This window comes from Tasmannia lanceolata, unplaced genomic scaffold (assembly GCF_043159265.1).
Source record: "Tasmannia lanceolata isolate RefF3 unplaced genomic scaffold, GAP_Taslan_0.1 ptg000015l, whole genome shotgun sequence".
In the NCBI taxonomy this organism is placed as follows: Eukaryota; Viridiplantae; Streptophyta; class Magnoliopsida; order Canellales; family Winteraceae; genus Tasmannia; species Tasmannia lanceolata.
The window spans coordinates 53,359,604-53,384,280 of record NW_027518692.1 but is presented as its reverse complement, the minus strand read 5'-3'; the positions used below and the strand labels follow the sequence as shown (position 1 = coordinate 53,384,280).

At 37.8% G+C, this 24,677-nt stretch overlaps 1 protein-coding gene and 1 pseudogene across 2 annotated transcripts; both read left to right on the top strand.

The window, feature by feature from the left end:
• Nucleotides 1-131: 131 nt before the first annotated feature.
• Nucleotides 132-7,472, top strand: LOC143846015 (putative galactinol--sucrose galactosyltransferase 2). The gene is made up of 14 exons (XM_077354425.1): nucleotides 132-390; nucleotides 3,178-3,437; nucleotides 3,546-3,636; nucleotides 4,014-4,062; nucleotides 4,309-4,400; nucleotides 4,547-4,654; nucleotides 4,911-5,033; nucleotides 5,122-5,532; nucleotides 5,650-5,791; nucleotides 5,872-5,939; nucleotides 6,225-6,359; nucleotides 6,481-6,704; nucleotides 6,789-6,877; nucleotides 6,973-7,472. Exons 1-14 carry the CDS (start codon nucleotides 212-214, stop codon nucleotides 7,264-7,266), a joined length of 2,265 nt encoding a protein of 754 aa, XP_077210540.1. The 5' UTR covers nucleotides 132-211; the 3' UTR covers nucleotides 7,267-7,472.
• Nucleotides 7,473-8,806: 1,334 nt separating this feature from the next.
• Nucleotides 8,807-18,862, top strand: LOC143892393 (28 kDa ribonucleoprotein, chloroplastic-like; annotated as a pseudogene). Its single transcript, XR_013255488.1, has 4 exons — nucleotides 8,807-9,581; nucleotides 10,387-10,496; nucleotides 17,870-18,154; nucleotides 18,582-18,862. The product of XR_013255488.1 is annotated as a 28 kDa ribonucleoprotein, chloroplastic-like (transcript).
• The last annotated feature ends 5,815 nt before the right edge of the window (nucleotides 18,863-24,677 follow it).

The following is a 24,677-nucleotide window of genomic DNA, read 5'->3' as shown; positions in this document are numbered from 1 at the left end:
TACCAACGACAGGTGTAGATACCAAAGAAATCTTTCTTGTTATTAGAAAATAGTAAATAAATTAGACAGGTAGGCTTCCCTGTCTTTGCCGTGAATCACATTGTATAGTAAAAAGAATAATAAAATACGAGCCTTGAGTGCTTGAAATATCTCTCGCTCTTTCTATAATAAGCCTTTGATAGACTGAACATTGACAAGAAATAAAATAGGGATGGGGATCTCCGCAAATCCAACCATTAAAGACGAGTGTGTAAGGGTACGTGGGAAGATCGTATTGACCGGAGTTCCGGCCAATGTGGTCGTCTCTCCGTCCGTTTGTGGGTCAGCCTTCATCGGTGCAACCTCCTCCACAAGCAGTTCCCGTCACGTGTTTACTCTTGGAGTTCTTGAGTGAGTTCTCTCTTCTTCCCTGTTACACAAGTTTTTTTTTTCTATGTTGGTTATGTTTTCATGTGGACATGCGATGTTTCACATTTTTTATATTTCCATACCCTTTGTCTTGATATGTCAGGGTGTCAAACGTAGGCTCACAACAGTAAAAGCATGGTTTTACATTTTTCCTAAAAGAGAAATGTTATCACCACAACCATATTTTGATATTTGCACAAACCCAGCTGTCATTTCCTCTTTAATCGGCTTGTGAGAGCTTTTTGGGAAATGTAATAACCTTTTGACAGCTCTTTAACTATTAAAATACAGGTTGGTTTGTGAAAATATCAAAATATGGTTGTGCTGATATTATTGATAAACTTAAGAGAGCAATGATAGATACAAGGGAGCCCTTGCATAAAGAGCCAAAAAAGGGCTCTGGATTGGATCCACGTCATCAAATGTAACTGATTTTACTTTTTCAACCAATTTTAAATTGTAACTTAAAATGGCGTGGATCCAATGAAGAGCCCCTTTTTGGCTCTTTATGCAAGGGCTCCCTTGTATCTATCATTGCTCAACTTAAGATAGCGTGATCAAATCATAAGCATGTAATTGAACAAATATAAACCGGGAGGCGTTTGGGCATAAATACCTCTTTCATGCTTCAGTGATTGATTGATATTGCTTCATCTTACCTTGATTCTTATGCCTGCAAAACATAAAAAATCTTACAATCATTTCCCTTTCTTAAAAAGGCCTTATTTGGATTGCAGGAAAGCTAAAATATTTCTTAAATTATCTTTTTTGTTTGGGATTTGCTAGCGGCCATTGCAGAAGGCATTTCGCAAATGGTCTGTTGCATCTGACAGCAGCCACCTTGTGAATGAAGACAAAATCTGCTGAAAAGTGTGCCTTCGTGGCTGCTGTCAGATGCAACCGACCATCCGCGAAATGCCTTCTGCAATGGACGCTAGCAAATCCCTCTTTGTTTTGCAGACAAAAAGAGATAATTGAACCAATCGTATTCAATTTTTACTTGAAGGGACCTTTAATTTAGGGAAATGATAAATGCACCCCTTTTCATCACATGGGACACCCGACACCCAACTGCAGTGTACGTGGCAATCAAAACTGTTGAAACCTTCTGACATGAAGTACATCAGCCCCTCTGCAGTCATTGATACACTGCTGTTGGGTGTCCCAAGTGATGAAAAGGGGCACATTTATCATTTCCCTTAATTTATGATAATATCCCTCTAAGTTAACTATAATCATATTATTTCCCACTAAATTGTAGGAAGATTATCTTGCTAGTGGTAATATGGGTCCTGGGGTAGGAGAGGAATGCACGGATGTTCGGAGGGTGGGTGAAATCCCCTCATTATATCTACAATTAACGCCATCGCTCTCACAATAGCTTGGGGGAGAGCTTTACCAAGTTTCTGATTTATTTCGGTTCGTGAGTTATTGCATGGTTGGATATTGGCATGTAATATTCGGGAGGGCAGTCCAACGCGCTCTCAATCTTGGGAGCCTCCTAGGAGGGGATTTTTAAAGTTGAATTTCGACGGATCAAGTTTGGGCAATCCTGGAGCAGCGGGGATTGGTGGAATCTTTAGAGATGAAGAAAGAAATACTCTATGGGCACTTTCAGGCCCGATAGGGGTAGCCAACTCAAATGAGGCGGAGATGACGGCGGTGCATCATGTGATTTAAACAATGTGATAGTGGAGGGTGATTCCTTAAATGTAAGAGGTTGGCTCAGTAGATGGATGAAATATCCGAGGGAGTTGTGGGTCACTCCTTTTCATTCAACCATGTAAGGAGATCGGCTAATTCTGAGGCCAATAAGTTAGCAAGGAAAACGTGCTCTAGATTGGAGTTGGAATTATTTGATTTCCTACCACGTTGAGTGTATTTTCGTGGTGGTGTGTTCTTGTTTTTTGTTGTATGGTTTTGGTCATCTCGTTCGACGGGGGTTCCTCGTTTTCTTTTGTTATCATTAATACAAATCTTTGCCATTACACACACACACACATTGGAATAGTACAGAGATGATGGAGCATCTAGTTGATTGAAGCATAATTGAGGTCCATGTCTTCATTACCATGAGTTGGAAGCATTTGATGAAAGAATTAGGAGCTGTTCCAAGTTCAATGAACTTAGCATGTAATTCTCCTTCCCATGGACACAAAAAACACAGAAGAGGATTTGCTCATATTTAATTTCAAACGATGTGCGTAATACATTTAGTCAATTTGAGCTGGGTAGATCCTTTCAACTTCTTCATGAAAATTTTCTGAAGGATTCATTAGCCGATCCCAACTAGTTTGGGACAAAGGCTTAGTTGAGTTGAGTTGAGTTTAATGTGCATAATAGATTAAATACAGTTTTTTGAGGTATTGAAATAGACTTATTTTTATTAACAAATCTTCTGAATGTATTGATCCTTCCATATTATTTATATCTTCATATGCAAGGATCTAACTGTTTTTTTTTAGAGTTGAATAAATGAGAAACCCCACTGAACATCCACATATAACCTTCTTCTTGCTTTTGAATCATGAGTACTGATTACTGAACATGGGTTATTTGTAATTGAAAATTTGCTGGTTTAATGGTTTTTTCGAAGTACCTTTCTTCCTTGTGTTGGTTGGTTGAATAAATCTCATTAGAAAGGGTAAAGGACATTCATTTAACAAAAAGAATGCAAAACTAGCTAGTATACCACAAAACACCACCGTAAGGTTTATGATTTTCTTATCCATCCTCGAGGTTTATATGGCCTTTGTGTGGTTATTTCAGGGATTATAGATTGCTATGCCTATTCAGATTCAAGATCTGGTGGATGATACCTCGAATTGGAAAATCTGGTAGTGATATCCCTATTGAAACTCAGTTGCTGCTATTGGAAGCAAGGGAAGATTCCTTTCTAGATGATCAAAATGGTGAATCAACCAATGAAACCACATTCTACATTCTGTTATTACCGGTGTTAGACGGTGAATTTCGAACCAGTTTGCAAGGAAATTCGACCAATGAGATCCAGTTCTGTGTTGAAAGCGGTACGTTAGTTAGTTAGTTTTAGCACTTATTATATTTAAAACTTGTTTTCCTTTCAATTTTTGGGATCTCTAGCAGACTTGATTTTATTAGATGGTCGACTGTTTCAGGTGATCCTGCTGTTCAATCCACGCAAGCTCTTGAAGCTGTTTTCATCAACTCGGGGGATAATCCATTCGAGCTCATGAAGGATTCAATCAAGTTGGTTTTATTTGAAAATCATGATTAGTGTTAAAGTATAAAAGATAAATAACGCCTTTCTCCAACAGCTTAAGCTTTTAGACAAGTTGGTAGGTTAACATGGTATTAGAGCCAAAGATCTCGAGTTCAAACCTCCCGGATAGCAAAAATCCACATGCGATGGTCGGTCCAAAGTGGGACCACATGTGCCACGTGTTTGCCAAGTGAGCCACACATGCGGGGGAGTGTTAAAGTATAAAAGATAAATAACGCCTTTCTTCAACAGCTTAAGCTTTTGGAGAAGTTGGTAAGTTAACAATTACTAATTGGTTGACCTTCTATATTCTTTCTTATAGCTAATACTGACTACTCTGTTGTCGATTGTGAATTGTTTGTAGGATATTGGAGAAGCACAAAGGGACTTTCAGTCACCTCGAGAACAAGAAGGTGAATAAAAGTTTGAATTATTTATATTCAAGAATTATGCATTCCTGTATGTTTTAGCATATACGTTCAACTCTGTCTACTTAATATAGGCATGTTTATATGCATTAACATGTTCATCTCTATTCAATGATATGCATGTTTGTATACATTAATATGTGCATTGAGTGCTGCAGAGATTATAGACTACTTTTATCTTTTTTGTAAGAATTTATTTAAGATGCAATTATGTTGTGGTTTAAATGACAGATTCCTGCAAACTTAGATTGGTTTGGATGGTGCACTTGGGATGCTTTCTATACTGATGTAAATCCAGAAGGGATTAAAGAGGGTCTTGAAAGGTAAGAAATATGTGTGCACAGTCCTAATCACATATATGAACCATATACATTACTTTCATTTCATGACCATTCTGTTTGCGTTGTTCATTCAATTTAATTATTGAGCTAAATTATCATAGTTTTGTTGGTTGGGTTTTGTTTCACAGCTTGTCATCAGGAGGCACTCCGGCTAGGTTTCTGATCATAGATGATGGTTGGCAAGATACATTTAATGAATTCCGTAGAGAAGGTGAACCGATCATTGAAGGGACACAGTAAGTTTTTATGTTGATTTACGTACTCATTAAGTTTTTTCGTTGGTTTGTCCTAGTCTTTGCATTAAAGCCCTGTTTGTTTTGGATTTTGAGAATCTATTTTGATTCCCAAACTGATTATTGGACTCAAAATTAAATGTAAAGTCAAGTCCAATAATCAGTTTTGGACTCAAATCAGTTTTCAAAATCCAAAACAAAAAGGGCCTAAATTTATATGATATTATGCTCACATTTTCTTTTTTCTGTTGATCCATAGATTTGCAAGCAGACTTGTTGACATCAAAGAAAATAAAAAGTTCAAGGACTGGGTCTCCGAAGATAATGTGTCTATTGGCTTTCGTGATTTCATCAAAACAATCAAGGAGAGATACGAGCTTAAGTAAAATCTTTTTCGCTGAATTTAAGACTTATTGAAAGCCTTGTAGCATTTGAATGTCATAAGATGGAAAATAAATTTGATGTAACAGGTATGTGTACGTGTGGCATGCTTTGGCTGGTTATTGGGGAGGGGTCCTTCCGACATCCGAATCAATGAAGAAATATAATCCCAAGATTGCATATCCGGTTCAGTCTCCTGGTAACATAGGGAATTTAAGGGATGTGGTTGTGGATATCTTGGAGAAGTATGGAGTTGGAATTATTGATCCCACGAAAATATATGAATTTTACAATGATCTTCATAATTATCTTGCTAGCAGTGGTGTAGACGGAGTCAAGGTAGATGTACAGAATGTGATTGAAACTCTAGGCTCCGGATATGGTGGACGTGTATCATTGACTAGACAGTACCAACAAGCCCTAGAACAATCGATCGCGACAAACTTTGAAGGAAATAACTTAATTTGCTGCATGTGTCACAATTCAGACTATATTTACAAGTAACTATAATATTCATTTTTTGGTTATGACTGACAGATTAATTGGTTATAGCTTAATTTTTTGGTTATAACTATAATATTCATTTTTTTAGCTTCTGATTGAATTATTACTTTCAGTTCACAAAAGAGTGCAGTTGCCAGATTATCTGAGGATTTCAGCCCAAGAGAACCAACTTTACAGACCTTACATATTGCTTCCGTTGCATTCAATAGTCTCCTTCTGGGAGAAATTGTGGCGCCAGACTGGGATATGTTCTATGTAAGATAATGTTCTATTTGAAAAATTATTGCTTTTGCTTACCCAAACTTGCAGAATTTCTCTAAATTTTTTTTTCTCAGAGTAAGCATGAAACTGCTGATTTCCATGGTGCTTCTAGAGCTATAGGTGGATGTGGTGTCTATGTAAGGTAAGCCCAAATCATAAGTGATGAAATTCTCATTACTTCTTTGACCAGTTAATTCATACCAATTTTGTGATTAAATTCAAATAAATTTCATGATCATTTAATGTATAATGCTGCAAAAGTATTCAAAGACAAAATCTTTAGTAGAATCTCTGGAGAAAATAACTAGAAAGGTGTCAGTTGCTAGTTTAAATTGCAATTTTTTTGCAGAAAAACAAAACTTGACTTAATCAAAGGGATATGTTCTTACTTTTCATAGTGTGAGTTTTTAACTTGTCCTTTATACAGTGACACGCCAAGCCAACATGACTTCAAAATCCTTAAAAAACTAGTACTACCTGATGGATCAGTGTTAAGAGCTAGGTATGCTGGCCGCCCTACTCGAGACTGTTTATTTGAGGATCCAGTCATGGATGGGAAAAGGTGATGTTCTTCTATAGTTTCCAGATTGGTTATTTATTATTACTTCGAACTCCCTTTCAAATTTCAAGGGTTCAATATTTTGATCTGGCTTTCTCACTAACGTGCTGCATTATCCTTGCAGCTTGCTGAAAATTTGGAATTTGAATAAATTCTCTGGAGTCATAGGTGTTTTTAATTGCCAAGGAGCAGGTAGTTGGCCATGCAAAGAGAGAAATGATGAAGAGTTTGCCTCAGTATCCAAGTCCTCCATTACAGGCCGTGTTAGTCCCATGAATGTTGAATTCCTCAAAGACGTTGCAGCTGAAAATTGGACTGGAGATTGTGCAATATTCATATTCAATTCAGGTGGGGTTCAATTTCCCTTTCTTCTCAACCTTTTTTTTCCTGAGCATCTTGTCTTGAAATTTTTTTTTCATATCATATTTACAGTATCACTTTCTAGACTACCAAAGAACGGATATGTTGAAGTTTCATTGGGTACTCTACAATGGGAAATCTATACTATATCTCCAATCATGGTTAGTCAGATTTTGCTTTCATTTTTTCCTTCCATTTGTTTATCATTTTGAATCTTCTCAATGTCAGTAAGGAATACATGGTGGGTTTGTGCTAGGACTATGATAAAAAGGTTCAGTTTGCTCCACTAGGATTGATCAATATGTATAACTCCGGAGGTGCTATTGAAGCTCTGAACTACGTCAATGATCCTTCCGGATTTATCATAAAGATAAAAGCGAAAGGTTGTGGCTGTTTCGGAGCATATTCAAGCATAAAACCAAGACACTGTACAGTGGATTCCAAAGAGGTGGAATTTAGTTATGATGCAAAGGATGGGTTCTTGACATTCAGCCTTTCACCCTCTCTTCAAAGCGAAATGAAATTGCAAGAAATTGCATTTGTCTACTAAGGTTTCTTCATCAAATTGTTTTTCAGTTTTCATGTTTTTGATGTTGTACACTGAAATAAGATTGTTCAAATCTACAAGATGTATTTTATGTTGGGCATTGTACAAAGTAATGTAAGGTACCGATGGTGACTACTGTCGGTGACTATTATCGGTGGTGTTTGCATCGCCGTGTTAATGCTATGTAAATGTCTTGCTTTTTATTCTGATATTTTTTTCAATTTTCCACATACCCATAACAGTAAGAGGACTTGAAGAAAACCGAAAGAACTTGTGGCCATCAGCCTTTCATAATAGAGGAAGATGATCTGTTGTACTATGGATTTCTTGAGCCTAATAGTTAAGAACCCCCTTGCTAAAAACATTTGTTGTCCACTCTCTGAGGTTATGGAAAAAGCTCTTTTTTGCTATAAATTTAGGTTCTGAACAGCCCACACTTAATAATCCAAACACAGTATGTGTGTTTTCGGTTTTGTGTATTAACAGTATGCAACATTTGACGAACTAGATTTGCAAAAACAAAAATAATGAAGTGCGAGACAATCACGAATAAAGCACACCATATATATGTGGTTCACTACAGTGTGTTGCAAAAACAAAAACAATGAAGTGCAAGGCAATCACGAATAAAGAACATCTTATATATGTGGTTCACTATAGTGTGTGGCTACATCCACGGGACAGGACTTCAAAAGTATTTTACTATTTGGAGAACAAAAAAGAATTACAAGAAGATCTCACCGGCTTCCAAGTTCTATGCTATTCTCACTTGTGAACTTTCTCTCTTCTCCAAAGATCCAAAATTAGAGCATCAAAATCTTATTGTTGACCATGAGTTCTCACCTTGCTTGCTCAAGAAATCCAAAAAAAAAAAAAAAATCCCATAAAAGTTTTGGTATCCTCTTCACATGCCTTCCCAAGAGAGAGCCTGAAAAATTCCCTATTGAATGCTCCTAATCAACAAGTAAGACTCCCAATACCAATAGAATACTTCTATTTGTAAAGAACCCAACTCAGAGAGAGTTTCCTGATATAAGGAAATATGACAACTAAACACCCTTATGTAAGCTGCTTGCCTTAAGAAATTCAAGGGAAACTCAACATTCTCCACCTTGGCTTGAACTTGTTTCTGCCGGTAAATTTCTTTCATGACAAAGTTTTGTCCACCCCACCCCAAAAGGTTCTAGTTCGACCCTACATGTCAAATATTAATCAAGTCTAGGCAATGCTTGAACTTCTTTATTGGCACAGGCCTAGTCAACATATTTGCAGCATTTTTCCTCATAATGAACTTTTTTAAGGAAATCTCATCCCTGGCAATAACATCTTGAATAAAGTGGCTCATCACCTCTATATGTTTAGTCCTCGCACGATAAACTTGATTCTTTGCTAATCTTAGTACACTCTTGCTGTCACATTATACATCCTTGCTTTTCACCAAGTTCACCTACAACTCCTCTCAACTATATAGCTTCCTTCGCTGCTTCTATTGATGTCTAGACTCACCAGCCCTCTAGCAAGTGTAAAATCATAACCAGTAGTGGACCTTCTCTTATTCAAATCTCTAATGTATTAAGAATCCACGTAGCTCATGATATTCCTTCTGCTTAAAACAATTTCTCTAAGGCGATGTATATGAATACTTTTATTTTTGAATAAAAAATTTCAAAATATATGGTTAGATTACCGTTCTTGGATTACCGTTCTACCAGATCAATTTTTCCCTTTAATAGGGCATTCAATAGGTGATGGTGATTTCATTTTTCATAATACCATTAAAGGCTCACTTATCTTTTTTAGCCCCTTTCCATTAAAGGCTCTCCTTGAAAACCCTCTCTCTCTCTGCCATGTCTGCAACTCGGGTTTTCAAGTCCTTATCCATGGCAGAAGGCTACCTAACCTCTGCTCCCACACTCTTCACAACAAAAACATCTCACCCTATTCTCTCTATCCCTTCCAAACCCCTAAACTCCCTTCACCTCTCATGCCATTATTCTCACCCTTCACGCATTTCTCTCAAAACCAAACATCCCTTATCGAGTAAAACCCTAATCACTCTCGTGGCTCAAACCTCCGACTGGGCCCGTCAAGACGAAGAGACTGAAATGGATGAAGAGGGTTTTAAATGGGAGAATGAAGAAGGCGAAGGAGAAGAGCAGGTGGAGATGGGGGCTGAAACGGGGGAAGTTGAGGGGGGAAAACTTTATATTGTGCCTCCAGAAGAGGCAAAGCTTTTTGTTGGAAATATTCCCTATGACATTGATAGCCAGAAATTAGCTGAGCTTTTTGACAAGGCTGGAACTGTTGAGGTTGCTGAGGTAAACTTCCCCATTATAAATTCCCTTGAGTTCCTTTCCAGTTTTTAGTGATGGGTGTCTGTTTTTGTATTGACTTCTGTTTGGAGAAGTTAAAAAAAAAAGGATTTTTTTTTGAGATGCGGGTTTTTTTTTTGTTGAAGTGTAAATGATTTAATAACACCAGCTCTAGCAATTCTAACAGTTCAAGCTTTTGGAATAATTGGTGGTTTCACATGGTATCAGAGTTATTGCCTCATGGCAGGTCTTGGGTTGTAAACCCAACAACTCTTTGATATTAAAAATCCATGTGTATGGCTAAAAATTCCCTCCCTTGCGAGATTTAGGTCTTGTTTGGCAACTATGATTTTTTGAGAGAGAGGTCGTGAGGGTATGATAAGGAGAGACTTGAGAGGGAGCGAATGAGTAGAGGGTGAGATGGGGCTAAAAAACAAGGAAAAAATCAATCATGTTTTGCGTGGAGTTTTTTTGTTTCCTTGTTTTTCAGGCATTTGTTACTCACTCTCGTGTTTATCCCTCTTCCAGCCTCGCTCACCATTGGGTGAGCTATAATATTCGAGGGAAAAAAAATCATGGTAGCCAAACATGCCCTTAGTCATTCACGCTTCGTCTCACATTTTATTTAATATTAATGCTTACGCAACTCCTAGTCTCAACATTAGTATTAATTGAATGATATATTCATTGCGAATACTCAATCGATTCAATTGAAATCATTGCACATAATTATTGCACGCATTAATGGTACAGAAACATTCCATTTTTCCATTTCAGAGAAGTTAAAAAATTGGATTTTGTTTGTCTGTAGATTATTTGCAATGAGGAAACCGATCAGAGTTGTGGACTTGTGGGTTTGGGTTTGTGACCATGAGTACCATTGAAGAAGCAGAGAAGGCTGTGGAGATGCTCCACCGTTATGTAAGTAATTCTTTTTTTTTAATTACTTGTTTGTTTGATTTGATTATTTCTTTGTGATTTTGTTGTCGTTGATTCGTGGAAACATGTTGTAGTCTATGATTTAGCCGACACTCTGAATTTATTGCTGGCATGCGTGTCCTGCTGCGTCCGACACGACACACGTGTCCACCCGTGTCGACACTCCTTTGGACACTTTTAAATGTACTACTATAAGTGTTAGACTTAATGTGGGTGTGTGAACATGTTTTTGTGCTGTGTCAAGTGTGACGTTCTATTTTATTATTGCATATTGTGTTTACCTCTTATATTATTAACATTTTTAAGCTCTTCTTTAACTAATATTTGTTGTTATATCATATATACTTTCTATTTTACCCGTGTCCCTGTTTCTAAATTTTGGGGGGTTACCGTGTCCGACACTCTATGTCTGTGTCGAGTGTCGACACGTGACACTCGTGTCCGTGTCCACAAATCATTGGTTGTAGTAATTTGTGTCGTGTGTGAAAGATTCTAGAGATTATGGTGGAGGGGAATGGTTCCTTTCCTTTTACGGTTCTAATGAATGTTTACTATCTGACCTTTCACTAAGTAAGAATTAACTTGTATCGTTGAAAAAAATATTGTTCTTTTTTTATTGTGGAAAGGATTCATGGTTAGGAACAGGTAATTCAGTCCTATCTGGTTAGATATTTTTATGCTTTTTCGGTGAGATTCTTTATACCCAAATATGCTGCTTGAAATTTTATTTATGTTCTTTGTTTGAAGCAGTTTGTATGGTCATCGGCTCTAATAATTGCTGTAATAGATTTTGGACTGGTGTCTTGCTCCATTTTTGGTTTTGAACGGTCGGTGATTTGCTCCTTTCCTGCATTAAGTTTCTATTCTTGGGTTCTATGGTTTGGGTACAACATTGGGCTGTGTTTCTAATGTGTAGTTGGTCTTATATTCTTCTACTTTGGTTTTGCAAGTTTAAACCCATTTCAATCATGACGTCTTTGTGATGCACAAAAGCTTAAGTGGTATAAGCGGAACAAGGAAGGCGGAGTAATGTCGAATCGATTGTGTTCGGTTAGGGGTGAGGCCAAAAGCATAATGTTGAAGGAATCATTGACTGATGGTAATGGAATCGAATTAGAGAGTGGAGACAAAAAATGGTCTTGGTTGGAAGAGGTGTTATCATGTTAAAGAATTGATTTGATTAGAATCCATGTTTCAGGGATTCTACTTATTAGGCGAAGTATATGTGTTGGACAAATGCTGGATTCCAATGCTTCAGGATTCTCTACGACACATTTAGATCTCTCTTATCTTTTTTCCTCAATCCTTCTGAATGGGCAAAGTATATGTGTCAAACACGTGCCGGATTCCAATGCTTCAGGATTCTCTTCAACATTTCTAGATCTCTTTCATCTATTGTTTTTTGAATACTACTACCATAGCTACCATAACTTCTGCATGTTCTGAGTTTTATCCATCCTAATAGTAAGTTTTTATATGGAAATAAAATACTATATTTATGCAACACATTCAAATTGTCAATATATTACTTGTTATAACCTTTTTATTATGTAAAAAAATTAAAATTAAAAAATTAAAATATTTGTGCCGGATTTCGACACTTGTACCATTACTGATGCAACATAGATCATAACCCCGTAATTACATCTTTGATTCCTCAAATAGGGAAAAAAACCAAAAAACAACATATTTCAACCATTAATACATAAAAAGCACCATAAATCAATAGATTTCAACCATCACTACAGTAGGACCAAAATAAAAAAATAAATGAACATACACCTAGCAAGGCGTTTAATAAATAAATAAATATACATTTCACACATATAATCAAAGATTCAAAGGAGAAATAAAAAGTCACACAGGCATGGATATGAACTCATCAGGTGACTTCTTTGTAAATTCATATTACATTCAGGTTGCTTCTAGCCTTGATTCCTCTAGTGTAGCTAGAGTATGGACAAGCTAGGCTCTCCCAGGGTATTTTCATTTGGGTGGGCGGCCCTATTGGAGCAGATTCATACGGTTGACCTGAGGTCAGGAGTAAAGTCCTATCTAGATTTGGTATTGCTTTGGTATTCCCTTCGAATCTATTGGATCTCTTTCTTAGTTGGCCCTTGTTCCTTTGGAGGTAAAAAAGGAAGATTCTATATTTCTATGTAATGTATCTTTTTTAGCTGCTATATGGGTCTTATGGAAAGAGCGGAACACTAGGGTTTCCGAAGGGTTTTCCAAGGGATCCCTTTTCCTTTATTGGAAAATGATTTCTTTGGTTGTTTCTTGGGTTAAAACCCTCCCTATTTTACTCCGCCTGAACGTTTATTGAAATTTAATTTTGATGGGTTCATCTTGGGGAACCCCAGCCCCCTCTGGGGTGGGGGTTCTAACAAATGATTTAGGGGAGGTGATTTCGGCCTTTGCCGATCCCATTGGTTTAACGGATTCAAATGAAGCTGAGATTCAGGCGATCTACCAAGGTTTTAAATTGCTTGATAAAAACAGCCTTGATAAAGTTCTTGTTGAGGTGATTCTCTGAACGCGATTCGTTGGCTAAAAGAATCCCAGCCTTGTCCTTGGAGATTTGCAAGGTTCTTTGATGAAATTCATGACTAGGTGGGGGCCTCTTCAATAGACTTCCAGCATGTGCGTCGCACTACCAATGGGGTGGCTGATAGGCTCGCTAGAGAAGGGGTTGAGAAGGAAGATTTGGAGATTTTCAATTTTTTGCCTCATCGAATCTTTGTTTTGTGCTCTCTGTTGTTTTCTTTATTTTTTTCTTTCTTCATATGTATTTGCCCATCTCGGTCTTTCCTTGATGAATTCATTGCCGTTAAAAAAAAAAGAAACAAAAAGTCATAACTCATAACTTTCAACCGATGAATGAAATGAAATTTAAGTACCTGATAAAGCCACATATATTATCAAAAGCATAAACAAAGGTCCATAGATTTCAACCCAATTAATCAAAGATTCAAATTAATAAAAGTGAAATGATCGAGAATGGAAAAGGAAGCTGAGAACGGCAAACGGAAAAGGAAAATGAAAATGGGAGAGGAAAAAGAAGAACAATTGGTAGTTGCAATACTTACCTTCTATTCTTCTTCTCCTTCTCTTCCTTTTCGATCCTCGGTCTTTCGTGGAATAGAGAGCAAGATTAAGATAGAGGGAAATTGCTCGATGATAGAGGGTTATTCGACGAGAGAGACTGCGTTGGGGGAGCAGTGCTTTGTTGCGAGTGACCTAGGGTTGCTCGACTAGAGAGAAAAGGTTGCTTAGTGGAGGGTTTCAACTTCGAAGAGAGAGAGAGAGAGAGAGAGAGAGAGAGAGAGAGAGAGAGAGAGAGAGAGAGAGAGAGAGAGAGAGAGAGATGAATTTTGCAATCTATGGGATCTATAAATTTCCACCTGTTTTATCAGAACTTGGAGCTGATAATTTTTATTTATACGAGAACTCTGAGGACTTGTCCAGTTAGAATTATGCGCCTTTGCAAAATGCACGGCTAATGGGTGATTTTAGAGTGCTTTAAAAAAGTTGCGCTCGGCTACCGTTCCACTCGTCAAGTTTGCCAAAGTTCACACGAATCCCTTGCGACTAAACCCCCCAACCCCGCTTAAGTGAAAAGCATGCATATTGATTGGGAAAATTCTTATAATACTCCATGTACATAGAAAATCCATAAAGTCCCGGTAATATGTACAAAAAGTAATATAAATAATGTTATGATGGTTTTCACTGTTTTTCCTACCCCCCACCCCCAATCTCAAGCTGGTGCATTTAGGTCACATGCTTAGCATGCCCAAGATATCATGCAAGGTTGCTTGAACGGTCTCTTGTGTAAAGATATTAGCCAATTAAAAAGCAGAACGAACAAATAGGGTGGCAATGGTTTGGATGCTACCAAATCACTAACAAAATGATAATCAACTTCGTTGTGCTTCGTCCTTTCATGAAACACCCTATTAGAGGCAATGTGAATGGCAGCCTCATTGTCGCAATGGAGTTTCATCGAAGTATAGACTTCAAGTCCCATCTCAGTCAAGAGGGAACACAGACACATTAACTCACTACATGTATGGGTTTTAAGCTTCTATTACTATAAATAGTTTCAGAAAAAATCTTTGGAGATTTTTTATTTTTTTACTTGATTTTTGTTGAAATGGAAAATTTTTATTTTTTTACTTCCTTGATTTCTGTGCTTTTCGTTGTATCTTGTTTTATGTTTGGTTTTTCTTTTGTACCCTTACCATCTCGGTCGTGGGTATTCATCATTTCAAAAATAAAATAAAAATAAAATAGAAGTTTTTTTGTTTTTTTGTTTTTAAATGGGAGGAGAGGTATAATTGTGATTAACTTTAATGTTCTTTTGTTTAGAAAAAAAGAAAGCTTTCTCTCTTTTCGTTTCCTTTAGGTTCGGTATGCTTTACTTTATTGCTATTCATTTTCTCAATCTTGAATCTTTTCATGATGAAGCAACTCTTGTTCTTTTTCTTCATCTTTTGGATTTTTAGTTGAGAATGGCGAATCCTTTCCAATTGTTAGAATTTTGTCTTGTTATCTTTTTCTTTTGCGTATATGTGACTGTTTGTTATTTGAGTATGGGTGGAGTTCATGGATGGGGCCAGGTTTCGGTTTAATTGGTCACCGCGTCCTTTTATTGCATTTGGATGATTCTCTGCCGGGTGAATATAACTGGTCTAATGATAGTTAATTTGAATGGTGAACATTTGATTGCTGTCTGAAGTAATTAGATCTTAGATGGTGAGTATGATTGGGGGTTTTCTTGAGAGCTAGCGGATATGTTGGGGGAAGAGGATGCTACCTGCTCTCGGGGACGGTGTTAGTTACCTAATGGACAGAAAACATTCTAGCAGTCTGTGTCTTGGTCGTCGTCTCTGTCCCAGGTGCAAAAACATAACAGCTTGTGCAGATAGCACAGAGCAAAACAGCATCCAATTCCGTTATTTGCCCGTTCCTCTTCCTCCTCGATCTCAACATAATTCCTCTGTGATTTCATTCTATTCTAATTCCTGTGAGTAACTTGTGGGCATGTCTCTGCTCTCTACGAAGAATGAAATCAAAATGAAATTCGTCTTCATAGGAGTAACTTTTTGCTAGATTGTTTGTGGGTGGTTGAGCGATCAATATTTGTTCTTTTCTTTTCATGGTCATACGATGGTTTCATGTGTAGGATTTTCAGTCACATGCATAGGTTGATCAGTATTCTATTAGTTTTTTTACTTCAATCTAAGGAAACATCTTCACTTTTCTTGCGTTCTAATAGATCTTTCCAGGACAACCAAACAACATTTTAAAGTCTTCTTGAAGATTACTTCAAACCACTTCACTATTATTTTACCGGGAGACCATTACTCTACAGGGATGCAGGTAAAACAACCAAACGGATCCTAAGATCAGAGTTTGATCATTTTACATCCCTGTTAGTGATTGAAGGGACCCAATGTAATTAGGTGGATGCGAAGTTCCAAATACATGGGGTTTGGCTGACCATATAGCGGAGATCATTGATGGATGCTAATGTATTTAGGTTTTATGATCATATTAAATAAAATTATATTAATGTCTATAAAAAACTTCTTTATTGATTTCATCTTGCCATCCATTGTATTTTCTAAGTAGGCGGGGAATCCTTAAATCGCCTTATGATACGTTGCCTTTTTTTTTGAATGATATGTAGCCTTAAATCACCTTATGCTATGTAGGCTGTTCTCCTTTCATGTATGGGGAGCCGTCTTATCACATTTTGGCATGAAGTGGGTCTTTAAAAATCACTTGTGTTCATCATCTTCGAATGAGACGATGCACACTTTGGATTAAACGGAAAATCTCTTTGCAAAGTTGTTCCACATGTAGTTTTGTAGCACCTGTGGAAGTACAGAAATGACCACATTTTCAATGAAAAAACCAAGTCAATGGGTATGTTATCTTAGAATCAAAATTCATTTACTTGCATGGGTAAAATGCACGATGGATGTCAAAATGATCCCATCATTCATATCACTAAACAATTGGAAGTCGATCATATGGGAGAAAAATCTAAAGCAAAAATAGTCACCCCATGGAACTGTTCCTTCTACGAATGTAACCAAATTCAACTTCGATGGTAGCTCTTAAGTCTTAACTAGCTGGAATTGGAGGTATCTTTGGAAAGCATTCAAGAGAGGTACTCAAGTGCTATCATGATGGATGCAAATGAAGTAGAAGCATGGGTCCTTCTCATGGGTTCACGCATTTTCAAAAGAACAACCCCAAGGCATTGTCATTATTGAAGGCGACTCAATGAACAGGGTTTCACTTTCATGGGCTAAAAAGGCCTCTAACTCTCTAAGGGTCCATGGTGTCTAGCTCCAATTATTTTTGAAATTGTAGATCTATGCAATGAAATCAATTGCTCTTTGCATCATCGTTTGAGATCGAAAAATGGAGATGCTGATATTTTGGCGAAGGAAGGAATCAATCGTGCTGTCCTAACTATCAGCGGTCATTTTCCTAATATCTAAGCTTTTCAATAGTTCTGTTTCACTTTTTTTTCTATGTTAGGACACCTCATCCTGTCTTAGTACTTCTAAATCTGGAATCCAATTACCTTATTAAAAAATTCGATATCTTTTATATTGCAAACTCCACTACCTCTCGGAGGGAGGACTTATATTTCAGCATACCTTTTTTTGATATTGCAAACATACTTATTCTGTGGCCATTTCTATATATTATTCTCATCTCCTGAAAATTTCTACATGCTCTTTGCCTCTTACTCTCTGGATTCGACCACTTTACCTTGTTTTTTTCTAAAAATTACCAACAGAACTTTTTGTTGTGTATGGATTGAGCCGAGCAGAATAACACTGAACTTGACAACTGAAATCCTAGGGTATCCAATGGACCCAAAATGTGGGAACTCATGTAGCACAATTTAATCATTCTCTTAATAGCTTTTAGTGGTTGATAGCTAGGTATGATTGTTTTTACCTCTCAACTTGATGGCTACTTCATCTCTTGCCAACAAAGTGTTACATATATACAGATTTTAAACATGGGGTGTCTTCAAAAATCTGTGTACTTTAACCTGTTAACTGTTGCACTTGCATTTTGTTAATTTGAATGAACGTTGGTAACAGCAGACTGTTGTCTAGATATTTATCTTACACTGCATTTGATTTATGGTTCTGGTGGCTTCTTGAATCATGCCAGTATGTTATTTTCAGTATTAAGCTGAAAAGTAGTATTAAGCTGAAAAGTAGGGACACTGGAAAGCAGAGAAACTGAGCTTTTTTGTGATTCATACAAATGACCTTTGTGGTATAAGTAATTCGAGTTCTCACTAAGCATTGGTACAGGATGTTAATGGCAGGCTCCTGACTGTAAATAAGGAACCTCCAGGAGGGTCCCGGGTAGAGCGATCTCCCCATGAGTTTGAACCACCATCTTTCACGATATATGTTGGGAACCTGCCATGGCAAGTTGATGATGACCGATTGGAACAGCTGTTCAGTGAACACGGTAAGGTGGTGGATGCAAGGGTCGTCTATGACAGGGAGACAGGACGCTCTCGTGAATTTGGTTTCGTAACAATGTCGACACAGACCGAGTTGGGTGATGCCATTACTGCTCTCGACGGCCAGGTTGTTTTTTCACACCCCCAGCTCCTCTCAATCTGTTTGCTTGGTATAGTTCTAGGGAAATGATATCTGCACAACCATGTTTTAATAATTGCACAGACCCAACTTGTCTTTTCTGTTTTAATTGTCTTGTGAGAGCTTTTTGGGAACTGTAATAACCTTTTGACAGCTCATTAAATACTAAAAGACAAGATGCGTTAGTGAAAATATCAAAACATGGTTGTGCTGCTATCATTTCCCTATTTCTGTTCTTGTTAAGCTACTTTTGTTGAAGAGCAAAACCTTGACAACCCTCCATTAGGTTGAAAGATTGAACCTGAAGCGAAACATGTTGTATCCAGCAAACTTGATTTTCTTACTGAATCTGTTTTTCGTTTTAGCATCTTTTCCTGAAAGCATCGTCCATTTTTATGTTCTCTTGATGGTACAGAGTTTGGATGGAAGAGCAATCAGAGTGAATGTTGCTGAGGATTGACCAAGGCGTGGCTCCTTTTAGATTTGTTGAACATCAAACTTTTGGGGAATCTTATAAGCTTAATTTTCTTTGGTGGGATCATTTCGTTCATTTCTTAGTTTACAATAGGGATTTTGTGATCAGTTGGAAGTTCTTTTATTTGCAGTGTTGTTATTTAATGTCTTTTCATTTGTTGTTAGTTGGTAAATTTGTTACTCATTCATACCCATTTAAAGGTGATTACAGTCGTGTTCTCATATCAGGGATCATTAGAGTAGTCAATCTCTTTAGATTTTATATTGGGAGTTCCTAGTAGGGATTTTGTGATCAGTTGGAAGTTATTTTATTTACAGTGTTGTTATTCAATGTCTTTTCATTTGTTGTTAGTTGGTAAATTTGTTACTCATTCATACCCATTTAAAGGTGATTACAGTCATGTTCTCGTATCAGGGATTACTAGGGTAGTCAATCCCTTTAGATTTTATATGGGGTTATTTCAAACCTTCCTTAGTAATATGGACCCAGAGCATCCATAGAAATGAGTCTCAAGGTTTCTTTTGAACAAAAAAGCAAGAATCCAATGGACTCGGATGGGGATTTTAACACCAAGATTTTCCATGCCACCAGTCCGTCGCAGTTGGAAATAGCCTCAGAATGTTAATGCGAGACCGAGGGAACTTGAGCTGAAATTCCGGAAGCAATTTTCCCATTTCTATTCAATCACTTTAATAAGTGCATGTTAGTGGTGTATATGTGGTTATTATGTAGTTATTCTGAAGTTGTGGGTATGTGTTTTACAGTTATGGTTGTTCGTTACTGCTTATGTGCCGTGTAAGTGGGTTAACAGGGAAGTGATGTGACAATCCTTTGTGCTTTTACCTATGTTTTAGGAGTGTCATGGGTCCTCTCAAATTGAACATTTAGGAGGTCCGGTTGCCTTGAATCAGCCCTTCCCTTTTCTTTTTCTATCTTTTTGTTTGTTTGTTTGTGTTACGACAAATTAGACACAAACACACTTTAAAGATCTTTATAGCCACCATGGAACGCATTCCTTTTGATATAACCGTTCAATATCAAATCTCTGATTAAACTGGGAAGCACCAATTTGATACCGAACCACTCAAATACTGGATCCAGATGAAAAAACTCTGTACTCGATGAAGAGGTGGGGGTGATGGACTCTTCCTTCAACATATTCCCAACTGAACTCTTCGGCATTAGAGCTTTATCTATGGTGCCGATCTCGCTTAGCATGGCCGTCTATAACTCGATGTCCCAAACCACATTCCCACTCTCTGATCTCGCTTAGCATGGCCGTCTAGAACAGGAGACTTCCTAACCACTCGTCTTTTCAGAAGTCCGCTCTCTTCCTATGTCCCACGCCAAATCTAATACCTTAGACAAGATTGCCAAGTAAGAGACTGATGGACTTTCAAGGTCCAGAGCCTCAGGCCTCTACCCAACTGAACTCTTCAAAATGCCTTGCATTTTCCCAGGAGGGATTTATTTCTTCTGACCAAAATTTCAATTCCTATGCCTCCATCTTTTGGTAAGAAGACTTGATTCCATTTCACCACCTATTTTGATTTTTTGCCTTCTTACATGAAAGTCTTTGATGTAGGACAAGAGAATTAGAAGAATAAAAGAAGAAGAATAAGAGAAGAAGAGAAGATGAAGAATAGAGGAGAAAGACATGAAGGAGGAAGAAGAAATATGAGCGAGAAATTCTCAATCAATCAATTAATCATCAAAAACTAATAATCTCTAATACACGAGGCCTATATATCGGCAATTGAAAGAAAATTCCATGGAAAATAAATAAATTCTCTAACTCTAAATAACATAGAAAATAAGTGCTCTAAAACTAAAAACTATGGAAATAAAAATTCTAGAAACTAAATAACATGGAAATAAATCCTTAAGGGGCCGTTTGGATACGCAGATTTTAGAATCTTGGATTTCCTAAAAATTGTAATTGGGAGATGAGAGAAGAAGGAGACCCGCCATTGTTTTTTGATTTCTCGCCCTTCTTTCCGACAACAAGAGAGTAGGAGATCAGCCCGTGTTTCTAGGTTTAGAAATCTCAGGATGCGGGAGAGATTTCTAAAACCTGGATTTCTTACTTAAAATCCTAGATTATCAGTACATCATACAACAGCTTGATCATGAACCCTCTTTTACACGGTTTTCAAACTAAAATCTAGATTCAAAAATTCGCGTATCCAAACGGCCCCTAAAAGTCTTAATGGGCAAATATGCTTCTAATTGGGCCGACAATCCACATCACTTGACCTATATGCTCAAACACCTGGAAGAATAGAGTGGAGACTGATATTTATGCACTAACATGACCGATTCTCAATCTAAGGGACATTCCATTGATTTTCTTTTTTCAATCAAAGGAATGTGGGGGCAATATTTACACCCATTTTTTAATTTGAAATCGATCCCACGAGACCAATCGGTCAACTGGTGACTTTCGCATTAGAGTTAATGGATTTGTTCTTCAGCTGTTGTTTTCCAGAAGATGCAGGCAGCAGTTTTCGTGAAACTAGGGAACTTGTGAGAGTTGGAAACTGAAGTGGGGTGCCTTAGAAGAAGAGGTTCCACAACAAACTGAACTTGTGAGAGTTGGAAACTAGGAATGGGGTGCCTTGGAAGAAGAGGTTCCACAACAAAATACAAATTAGTCTGAGCATTGCTACAGCAGGGTCGGAGCCAGGAATTTACACTTGGGGGGTCCAACTAATTTACCCTTGCCTGCATTGGTTATTGGGGGGCTGTGACCACCAAACTAGCTATGCTTGCATGTAAAGCCATGCAACATAAAAAGGATTTTGCAAGTCATTGGGGGGCCATGTGTGCCTCCGCCCCTTACTGCTAGCAAAACGGGATTCTGTTTTAACACAATTAATACAGTGAAAATGTCCAAATCCACGGTCATTTTAGTCTTTATTTTCAAGACGGGATCCAGTTTTCAGAGTGTTTTCCAATTAGTCTTTTAATCTTCTCCAAGTCTCAATTCTTCTTATCACCGAGATGGAAGATAGACGGAATTGGGAAGTAAATTACATGTTTTTTTTTCCAGCTAGCTTAGTTTTTTTTTTTTTTGGGAAGTCTAAACTGAAGGGAGCCCTTACAAAAAAGGGGTGAAAGGGCTCTCCCATTGGCTGCAAATCACCATCATGTTTGACTTTTCAGCCGTTATTAATGCATGATGGTGATGTGTAGCCAATATGAGAGCCCTTTCACCTCTTTTTTGCAAGGGCTCCCTTCAGTCTAGAATTTCTCTTTTCTTTTTTTTCTCTTTTTTTTCGCATATTTAAGAAAGCACTTAAAATGGATCACATATGCAAGTAAAGGATGACTTTGATTGGGTGGGTATGATGTCTAACACCTTCTAAATGCCATAACTAGAGATGAAACCCTTATGAGAACGTATGCCTGGTTCTCTGGCGACAGAGTTAAAATTCGAGTCTAGTCCCAATTTCAATTCTAGGTTGCGGTTCCGTATGTGATGCGAAATGTATTTGGCACCACCAGGTTATTATAAATGAGAAATTATATGGTGGCCGCCCTTTACATATAAAGGGCTGAGAGAGAAAATATCAACCCCCTTGATTCTTGATCAAGGGAAAAGCCAAAAAAGAGCGTTTGACCTGGATCAAAAATCAAGGGGGAGAATTTTTCTCTCTCTCTGCCCTTGTAGGTGGACAGTTGGCCACCATATAAAAACTCATTATAAAGTATTTTCCTTTCCGACCACTTCTATTTTCTTTACTATAACCATGGTCTAAAATTTCAGTTTCGGTACCAGTTTTGGACCCTTGAAATTTCAAAATTTTGGCTGAAATCCGGCGAAACAAAGAAAAGTATATTTTATTCAATATTAAATTTCAGCCGAAATAAAATACCATTTCGGGTTTTCGAGAATTCGGTGTAGGTAATTTCGGATTTCGGTCGAAATTTAAAACCATAACTATAACTAACAACCATCTCCAGTGTGCATCCAACCACCCCCACCCAACCCCTGACACCCCCATTCTCTCTCTCTCTCTCTCTCTCTCTCTCTCTCAATAAGTTATAGTAAAAGCTGTGTAGCTGGTGCTTTCCAATTCCTTTAAGTGCATTTAATTTGAGGCCAACTAACTACCCATGTACCACGAAACTTTCTTGGGAGGGAATAGACTTATGGGTGTGTTTGGCGTACCGTTTGAAATAGCGTTTAAAACGCCGTTTTGCAAAACAGCATTTTGGTTCAAAACGGTGTTTTGCCAAACGGCGTTTTCATGTTTGGTTGGCCAGATCAAAACGGCGTTTTAAACGGCAAACGGAGGTATTGTGTATTTGGTTGCAAATGCCCCAAAACGGAGTTTTAGTGGTAAAATGACCAAAAAGGGCATTGTTTGGTTGGCCTCAATGTAACTCAACTACTCTCTCATTAGGCCCAATATTAAAAGGTCATTAGGATCTCATTCAAACACTATTAAAATTAAACATCATTGCTAAAAAAATAAATGACTATACCTTTGGGGTTCTTCTCCTCCTTCTTCTCAATAGCCAGATTTGCCAGATTTGACGGACGAGTGGAGGCGCTGGGGCAGTGAGGCGTGAGAGGATTTGCAATTTTGCAAAGTAGATGAAGAAAGTAAGAAACTAGGGTTTCTTTTAATTCTTTTGTCTTTAGAAAATCAAAATTAAGAGATCATATAATGATATTAGCAGCCCCTTGTTTTGAATATTAACAATTTAACAAATTTGTGTCCTCAAGAATGATATTAACACCCCCCCTTTTTTGGTATTTGACGTAACGCATAAAATCGCGCGCATATATGTAAAAATGGGTTTTAGTGAGGGCAAACATGTAAAAACCCAAAGCCCAAAAACTCCATTCAAAACGGCGTTTTGCAAACGGACCTCCCCCCCTCCGTTTGCAAAACACCGTTTTGAGGGTTCAAAACGGTGTTTCAAACGGCGTTTCAAACGGTGGTTGCGCACCCAAACACTCCCAAACGGCCGTTTAGCCCCAAAACGGTGTTTCAAACGCCAAACGGTGTTTTAAACGGTACGCCAAACACGCACTATATAAGAGAGAGAGTATATGGTGGCCGCCCTTTATATGTAAAGGGCGGAGAGAGAAAATATCCACCACATTGATTTTTGATCAATCTAAAAGGCAAAAAAAGAGGTTCGCCCTGGATCAAAAATCAAGGGGGATAGTTTTCTCTCTCTATACCCTTTACGTAGGACGGTCGGCCACCATATAAAAACTCTAAATAAGATGACAAGAGAAGGGGAAGAAAAAAGAAACAAAAAACAGAAAATATTAAATAAAAACTCCCATAAAAATCAAGGAATAAGGAGGAGAACAAATTAAAAAGGGGAAATGATATATTCACACAATTTGGATGCAATATGTGTTTACTACGGGATTTCTATTTTAGGGTTTTATTTTAGACAAGTTTTTACCTTTATTTAAGTTACTTTAGAAGTTTAGATAAATGGCTGAGATTAGTTGTTTAGGTAAGTTAGCATTTATGGTTTCTATTTTTAGGTTTTAAGATATGAGAAAGGATATTATAGATTTGAATAAAGTTAATTTTTGAACATTATGTGTGAAGAGAGCGTTGGCTCTTTCATGTGGTCCAAGGAGCTTGGCTCTTTCCCGTGTTAATATTAGAGTTTTCCTCCGAAAGTGTGGCATGGGCTTTTCAAACTCCTACGAGTGTCTGCTTGTGTGATCTATGTTAGGTACCTTATCAATACACCATAGGCTCCAGAGCTGATGGAAAGCGTTAGGCAAAGCCCTTAAAACCTATCCCATACCAGGCTGGGTCCCACCTAGTCCGATACCTAGGCGGGCCCCCACTTAGGACCGTAACATACCACCACGCCCGCTTCCGAATCCGCCGTCCTCGGCGGCTCACTTTGTGACGGCTTTCACTCTGGCATTTTTTCCATGTAGCCCTTTCCACAGGTCGCCCCTTCCGCGGTGGCCCACTCTGTGGCAACTTCACTCTGGCGGCGTTCTCTTTAGCTTTTTTTACTAGGTAGCCCTTTCCAGGTAGTCAT

Bases quoted from the DNA above. Each gene is read 5' to 3' on its own strand.
- LOC143846015 (XM_077354425.1), top strand. From the start codon at position 212: ATGGGGATCTCCGCAAATCCAACCATTAAAGACGAGTGTGTAAGGGTA. The intron at 391-3,177 runs GTGAGTTCTCTC...TGGTTATTTCAG, and splicing joins TTTACTCTTGGAGTTCTTGA to GGATTATAGATTGCTATGCC. The intron at 5,792-5,871 runs GTAAGATAATGT...TTTTTTTCTCAG, and splicing joins CAGACTGGGATATGTTCTAT to AGTAAGCATGAAACTGCTGA.